Consider the following 8,996-nt stretch of genomic DNA (forward strand, 5'->3'; position numbering starts at 1 on the left):
TTACAGAATGGCTGTAATGGCATCTTGTTCTGCTATGCTGCACTCTTCAACAAAGCAGAACGGTGCTGTTGTTTCAGAACCAACTAGAACAGGGTTATACAAGGCATTGTAGGGTTGAGGACGTGGTCATCTCCATCCGCTTGTACATCCTACAGTTTACAGTTTCCCACCAAAGGTATTTTTAGCAGTTAGTTAGGGAGCCACAAGACAAACATCTTGTGAGATTCATTTTTTCTAGAGTTGAGGAATTGGTTACTTATCAATCAGTTCACATTACTGCCTGTATCAATTAGTTCACATTTATCAATCAGTTCACATTACTGCCTGTATCAATTAGTTCACATTTACTGCCTGTATCAATTAGTTCACATTTACTGCCTGTATCAATTAGTTCACATTTACTGCCTGTATCAATTAGTTCACATTTACTGCCTGTATCAATTAGTTCACATTTACTGCCTGTATCAATTAGTTCACATTTACTGCCTGTATCAATTAGTTCACATTTATCAATCAGTTCACATTACTGCCTGTATCAATTAGTTCACATTTACTGCCTGTATCAATTAGTTCACATTTACTGCCTGTATCAATTAGTTCACATTTATCAATCAGTTCACATTACTGCCTGTATCAATCAGTTCACATTTACTGCCTGTATCAATCAGTTCACATTACTGCCTGTATCAATCAGTTCACATTACTGCCTGTATCAATTAGTTCACATTTACTGCCTGTATCAATCAGTTCACATTACTGCCTGTATCAATCAGTTCACATTACTGCCTGTATCAATTAGTTCACATTTACTGCCTGTATCAATTAGTTCACATTTACTGCCTGTATCAATTAGTTCACATTTATCAATCAGTTCACATTACTGCCTGTATCAATTAGTTCACATTTACTGCCTGTATCAATTAGTTCACATTTACTGCCTGTATCAATCAGTTCACATTACTGCCTGTATCAATCAGTTCACATTTACTGCCTGTATCAATTAGTTCACATTACTGCCTGTATCAATCAGTTCACATTTACTGCCTGTATCAATTAGTTCACATTACTGCCTGTATCAATCAGTTCACATTACTGCCTGTATCAATCAGTTCACATTTACTGCCTGTATCAATTAGTTCACATTTATCAATCAGTTCACATTACTGCCTGTATCAATCAGTTCACATTACTGCCTGTATCAATCAGTTCACATTACTGCCTGTATCAATCAGTTCACATTACTGCCTGTATCAATCAGTTCACATTTATCAATCAGTTCACATTTACTGCCTGTATCAATTAGTTCACATGTATCAATTAGTTCACATTTACTGCCTGTATCAATTAGTTCACATTTATCAATCAGTTCACATTACTGCCTGTATCAATTAGTTCACATTTACTGCCTGTATCAATTAGTTCACATTTACTGCCTGTATCAATCAGTTCACATTTATCAATCAGTTCACATTTACTGCCTGTATCAATTAGTTCACATGTATCAATCAGTTCACATTTACTGCCTGTATCAATTAGTTCACATTTATCAATCAGTTCACATTACTGCCTGTATCAATTAGTTCACATTTACTGCCTGTATCAATTAGTTCACATTTACTGCCTGTATCAATTAGTTCACATTTATCAATCAGTTCACATTACTGCCTGTATCAATCAGTTCACATTTACTGCCTGTATCAATCAGTTCACATTACTGCCTGTATCAATCAGTTCACATTACTGCCTGTATCAATCAGTTCACATTTACTGCCTGTATCAATCAGTTCACATTACTGCCTGTATCAATCAGTTCACATTACTGCCTGTATCAATTAGTTCACGTTTACTGCCTGTATCAATTAGTTCACATTTACTGCCTGTATCAATTAGTTCACATTTATCAATCAGTTCACATTACTGCCTGTATCAATTAGTTCACATTTACTGCCTGTATCAATTAGTTCACATTTACTGCCTGTATCAATCAGTTCACATTACTGCCTGTATCAATCAGTTCACATTTACTGCCTGTATCAATTAGTTCACATTACTGCCTGTATCAATCAGTTCATATTTACTGCCTGTATCAATTAGTTCACATTACTGCCTGTATCAATCAGTTCACATTACTGCCTGTATCAATTAGTTCACATTTACTGCCTGTATCAATTAGTTCACATTTATCAATCAGTTCACATTTACTGCCTGTATCAATTAGTTCACATTACTGCCTGTATCAATCAGTTCACATTTACTGCCTGTATCAATCAGTTCACATTACTGCCTGTATCAATTAGTTCACATTTATCAATCAGTTCACATTTACTGCCTGTATCAATCAGTTCACATTACTGCCTGTATCAATTAGTTCACATTTACTGCCTGTATCAATTAGTTCACATTTATCAATCAGTTCACATTACTGCCTGTATCAATCAGTTCACATTACTGCCTGTATCAATCAGTTCACATTACTGCCTGTATCAATCAGTTCACATTTATCAATCAGTTCACATTTACTGCCTGTATCAATTAGTTCACATTTACTGCCTGTATCAATTAGTTCACATGTATCAATTAGTTCACATTTACTGCCTGTATCAATTAGTTCACATTTATCAATCAGTTCACATTTACTGCCTGTATCAATTAGTTCACATGTATCAATTAGTTCACATTTACTGCCTGTATCAATTAGTTCACATTTATCAATTAGTTCACATTTACTGCCTGTATCAATTAGTTCACATTTATCAATTAGTTCACATTTACTGCCTGTATCAATTAGTTCACATTTATCAATTAGTTCACATTTACTGCCTGTATCAATCAGTTCACATTTACTAACTGTATCAATCAATTCACATTCACTGCCTGTATCATGATGATTTTCTTGAATGTTAGAGGTCGCTGTTAATTATTCAACAACTATCTCGTGATTTCTCCTGCACGTTGAGGAATGGGTTTTATCTCTATGCTGAATGAGTGGAGTCATTCAATAATTTGACATGTTGGGTCTCTAATGAGTACTGGGACAAAGAAGTCCCTGCTCCTGTCTGTCAATCTATGCAACTCTTTGATAGGAGCAGCGCACACACACACACACACACACACACACACACACACACACACACACACACACACACACACACACACACACACACACACACACACACACACACACACACACACATAGACACTCAAACCCATGATGAGCAGTCTGTTCTGCTCTGGTCTAGTCTAGTCTAGTCTGGTCTAGTCTGGTCTGGTCTAGTCTAGTCTAGTCTAGTCTAGTCTAGTCTAGTCTGGTCTTGTCTTGTCTTGTCTTGTCTTGTCTAGTCTGGTCTGGTCTAGTCTGGTCTAGTCTAGTCTAGTCTAGTCTAGTCTGGTCTTGTCTTGTCTAGTCTGGTCTGGTCTAGTCTGGTCTGGTCTGGTCTTGTCTAGTCTGGTCTGGTCTTGTCTTGTCTAGTCTGGTCTAGTCTAGTCTGGTCTGGTCTAGTCTAGTCTAGTCTGGTCTTGTCTAGTCTGGTCTGGTCTAGTCTGGTCTGGTCTGGTCTAGTCTGATCTAGTCTGGTCTAGTCTGGTCTGGTCTGGTCTAGTCGTCTAGTCTGGTCTAGTCTGGTCTGGTCTAGTCTAGTCTCGTCTGGTCTCGTCTAGTCTAGTCTCGTCTGGTCTAGTCTAGTCTGGTCTGGTCTAGTCTGGTCTAGTCTAGTCTGGTCTGGTCTAGTCTAGTCTGGTCTGTAATCTGCTCTGAGATCATCATTAACTGGTTTTACAGGCCTAACCCCAATCAGGCACAATTATAGTTAGTCCAGCTGTATAGGATCCATCAGTGGAGAATTAGTCTGGATTATCCTCGCTCTCCACACACACACACACATGCGCACGCACGCACACACACACACACACACACACACACACACACACACACACACACACACACACACACACACACACACACACACACACACACACACACACACACACACACACCGACTGCTAATAGGACGTGGTTACAGTGGGGCACACGGCTCACAGCGATTTACAGATTGTACGGTTGTCGCAGTGTTTTGTTTAACTCTACACTTCTATTTCTGTGTTGGAAATCTGATACAATAAATGTCATTATAATAACAACAGAATCCAGAGTGAATCCCTCAACGTGCTCCAGAGGCTTTTGACTCTATAGAAAGTTGTGTTGATAGAAAAGTTAATCGGGAAACTCTGTTTTTAATGGGGAGTTTCACCTTGGCACTTCTCAGTATAATTTGCTGGTCCTCTTAATTACTTTACTAATGTAATCTAGTGGTCCAGAGTGCCATTTGAAATAAGATCCACAAAATGACCTATGCCTCAGCATGTATTAATGACATATGAAAATATAGGCAATACCATGTGATATAGTGTCCAGGAGTTGAATTTCACAACATCTAGGGCATGAAAGATATACATAGAAACATTGAGAGCCAGTTTCCCAGACCCCTCAAGAGTAAAAACATTCTTCACTCTCTTGTTTTGTAGTCCTGGAGTAGATGCCCTAGGTTTAATCTGAAACTAGCCCTTCCTGGGTGTTGGACACAAACTAAATCTGACTGTAAAACAAGCCCTGCCTGGGTGTTGAACACAAACTAAATCTGACTGTAAAACAAGCCCTGCCTGGGAGTTGGACACAAACTAAATCTGACTGTAAAACAAGCCCTGCCTGGGAGTTGACCACAAACTAAATCTGACTGTAAAACAAGCCCTGCCTGGGAGTTGACCATGGTTAAACTAACACCCTAAGAAGTATATGAACCTCAAGTGAACAATGTGGTATGTCGTTCTGTGCTAATACTGCTGACGTTAACACCACTCAGTTGACACACACTGATATTAACTGAAGTCAGCTGGTTAACATCTGGGTGAGAATTGGTTGACATACTACCATGTTACCTCAGGCCGTGTTTCTCCTGTCCCTACTCTGATTAGATAATTGCCTTTATGTCGGGGGGAGAAAAACTATCGCCCCTATCACTTTACAGGAAACTGCTCATCAAACAAGCATCTCGAGGTGACGCAGTCTCCAAGAAAATCCTGAACGTTGAAAACTAATTTCTTTCATTGAGAATACTGACCAAGTAACACTTTATTTGGATAGTCCATCTGTCGATGCTCTACAGACTAACACTAATGTTAGTGAGAGCGTCTGTCGAAGCTCTACAGACTAACACTAATGTTAGTGAGAGCGTCTGTCGAAGCTCTACAGACTAACACTAATGTTAGTGAGAGCGTCTGTCGAAGCTCTACAGACTAACACTAATGTTAGTGAGAGCGTCTGTCGAAGCTCTACAGACTAACACTAATGTTAGTGAGAGCGTCTGTCGAAGCTCTACAGACTAACACTAATGTTAGTGAGAGCGTCTGTCGAAGCTCTACAGACTAACACTAATGTTAGTGAGAGCGTCTGTCGAAGCTCTACAGACTAACACTAATGTTAGTGAGAGCGTCTGTCGAAGCTCTACAGACTAACAATAATGTTTGTGAGAGCGTCTGTCGAAGCTCTACAGACTATCACTAACATTCCCACTGTCTACTAACCCTAACCCTAGCTCTAACCCTGACCTTGACCTTTATTCTAATCCTAAACCAAACACTAACCGTAACCTCAGCAAGCAGTTGCTTAACAACAGATAGTTTGTTAATAGTATGGACATCTGTAGAGCATCTATACATGAAAGATCCGGACTATCAAAATAAAGTGTGACCCCTGACCCTGACCAATTTCCTGACCAGTCTGTAAACATGTAGATGCCCCCCCCACACACACACACAAAACACACACACGCTCAACTACTAAGAGAACCTATGTATCAAACTCATCTGCACAGCCAAACATAGGTAGGATTCAGCAGGAAGATTGAAGGGTGCCTCTCTCTCTCTCTCTCCCTACCGACGACTGACCTAATAGTTTATAGCCTGGGAAATGGAACCTCATCCATTCATTCAGTCACAAGACACACTGAGAGTGAATATAAAACACCTGAATGTATCCTTTCCCCAATCTCGTCCGGTTCCATGTTGCAACTCTATCCCCATTCCTACACCTCTCCATCTGAGCTGGGACTCTCTTTAGGAGATTAGTGCTTTGTCTATGTGCCATCAATCATCAAGGAGATATTCTTAGAACTATATCTCACATCTCCTTTAGATGTGTCCAGGGCTCATTTCTTTTTTTATGCTTTAAAGTGTTACATTAAACAAATGTAAAGGGAGGGTTTACGAAAGTTCTGATCAAATATGCTCAGTGGCTTTTTTTTTTTTGCTTGCTTGCTGATTGGTTTAAGGAGATAATCAAGAGGATTTCTATGTTAGGTCATTAATGCCACTTTGTTCCTTCCTGCTGCGTTGTAACACGTTTAACAGTAGCATTCTGCTCTTGGTAACATTACTGTACAACTTGTTTGTGTTTATTTTTCAGGAGCGGTTCACGGACGACTGTAGATTCCGGGAGCGTTTCCAAGAGAACAGTTACAACACGTACGCCTCGGTGTTGCACCGGAACCACCGGACGGGACGGGACTGGTACGTAGCCCTCAACAAAAGAGGCAAAGCCAAGATGGGCTCCAGCCCCAGGGTCAAATCACAGCACGTCGCCACGCACTTCCTCCCCAGGCTCAACCTGCACGACCTGCAGAGCGAACGAGGCTTCACCATCACAGACAGGAGTAAAGAGAGGAGGAAAAGCCTCCCGGTGGCACCTCAACCGCCCTCGCAGCCGAACATGAACCTTAATACAGGAACAGGGAAGAGGGTGCAGACTGTCAAGTACTGGCCAAAGTTTCGGTTTGGATAGACTGAGGAGAGGTTCATGTCAAGGAAGACTGTAGGTTGAATGCTGTAGCCTGGAATCAATGATATGATTCAGGATTGCCAGACTGCTGTAGTGAAGCAACGGTGAAACAGAGTTCCAGGCTATGTGGATTGGATTAGGGCTGATTAGCGGGAACTGTGTTACTGAGATTTACAGAGATTTCCCGCCTAAAACCACTCCCTTCTCCCAGGAAAAATAACTGCAAAAAACAGTCAATTATACACTGAATAAAAATGTTAATCATTCAATTGAAATACATTCATTAGGCCCTAATCTATGGATTTCACATGACTGGGAACACAGATATGCATCTGTTGGTCACAGATACAGTGCCTTGCGAAAGTATTCGGCCCCCTTGAACTTTGCGACCCTTTGCCACATTTCAGGCTCCAAATATAAAGAAATATAAAGATATAAAACTGTTTTTTTTTTGTGAAGAATCAACAACAAGTGGGACACAATCATGAAGTGCAATGACATTTATTGAATATTTCAAACTTTTTTAACAAATCAAAAACTGAAAAATTGGGCGTGCAAAATTATTCAGCCCCTTTACTTTCAGTGCAGCAAACTCTCTCCAGAAGTTCAGTGAGGATCTCTGAATGATCCAATGTTGACCTAAATGACTAATGATGATAAATACAATCCACCTGTGTGTAATCAAGTCTCCGTATAAATGCACCTGCACTGTGATAGTCTCAGAGGTCCGTTAAAAGCGCAGAGAGCATCATGAAGAACAAGGAACACACCAGGCAGGTCCGAAGAAGTTTAAAGCCGGATTTGGATACAAAAAGATTTCCCAAGCTTTAAACATCCCAAGGAGCACTGTGCAAGCGATAATATTGAAATGGAGGAGTATCAGACCACTGCAAATCTACCAAGACCTGGCCGTCCATCTAAACTTTCAGCTCATACAGCTCATACAAGGAGAAGACTGATCAGAGATGCAGCCAAGAGGCCCATGATCACTCTGGATGAACTGCAGAGATCTACAGCTGAGGTGGGAGACTCTGTCCATAGGACAACAATCAGTCGTATATTGCACAAATCTGGCCTTTATGGAAGAGTGGCAAGAAGAAAGCCATTTCTTAAAGATATCCATAAAAAGTGTAGTTTAAAGTTTGCCACAAGCCACCTGGAAGACACACCAAACATGTGGAAGAAGGTGCTCTGGTCAGATGAAACCAAAATTGAACTTTTTGGCAACAATGCAAAACGTTATGTTTGGCGTAAAAGCAACACAGTGCATCACCCTGAACACACCATACCAACTGTCAAACATGGTGGTGGCAGCATCATGGTTTGGGCCTGCTTTTCTTCAGCAGGGACAGGGAAGATGGTTAAAATTGATTTGAAGATGGATGGAGCCAAATACAGGACCATTCTGGAAGAAAACCTGATGGAGTCTGCAAAAGACCTGAGACTGGGACGGAAATTTGTCTTCCAACAAGACAATGATCCAAAACATAAAGCAAAATCTACAATGGAATGGTTCAAAAATAAACATATCCAGGTGTTAGAATGGCCAAGTCAAAGTCCAGACCTGAATCCAATCGAGAATCTGTGGAAAGAACTGAAAACTGCTGTTTACAAATGCTCTCCATCCAACCTCAGAAAACCAGTCAGTATCTGGTGTGACCATTTGTCTCATGCAGCGCGACTCATCTCCTTCACATAGAGTTGATCAGGCTGTTGATTGTGGTCTGTGGAATGTTGTCCCACTTCTCTTCAATGGCTGGAGGGAACTGGAACACGCTGTTATACACATCAATCCAGAGCATCCCAAACATGCTCAATGTTTGAAATGTCTGGTGACTATACAGGCTAGGGAAGAACTGGGACATTTTCAGATTCCATGCAATTGTGTTAGTTGTCTGTAGCTTATGCCTGCTCATACCATAGCCCCAACGCCACCATGGGGCACTCTGTTCACAACGTTCATATCAGCAAACCGCTCGCCCACACAAAGCCATACACGCTGTCTGCCATCTGCCAGCTGTACAGTTGAACCCGATTCATCCATGAAGAGCACACTTCTCCGCATGCCAGTGGCCATCGAAGGTGAGCAGTTGCCCACTAAAGGCGGTTATGATGCCTAACTGCAGTCAGGACAAGACCCTGGTGAGGAACGACAAACACGCAGATG

At 41.0% G+C, this 8,996-nt stretch overlaps 1 protein-coding gene across 1 annotated transcript in view; it reads left to right on the forward strand.

Moving 5' to 3' along the window:
- The window catches only part of LOC135513479 (fibroblast growth factor 5-like), a 25,015-nt gene extending 18,183 nt beyond the window's left edge, over positions 1-6,832 (forward strand). Inside the window, exon 3 of the mRNA XM_064936357.1 lies at positions 6,458-6,832. Within this exon, the coding sequence (XP_064792429.1) occupies positions 6,458-6,832 (375 nt within the window). The remainder of the gene's footprint in view (positions 1-6,457) is intronic.
- The last annotated feature ends 2,164 nt before the right edge of the window (positions 6,833-8,996 follow it).

The sequence above is a fragment of the Oncorhynchus masou genome, chromosome 25 (assembly GCF_036934945.1).
Source record: "Oncorhynchus masou masou isolate Uvic2021 chromosome 25, UVic_Omas_1.1, whole genome shotgun sequence".
Taxonomy (NCBI): Eukaryota; Metazoa; Chordata; class Actinopteri; order Salmoniformes; family Salmonidae; genus Oncorhynchus; species Oncorhynchus masou.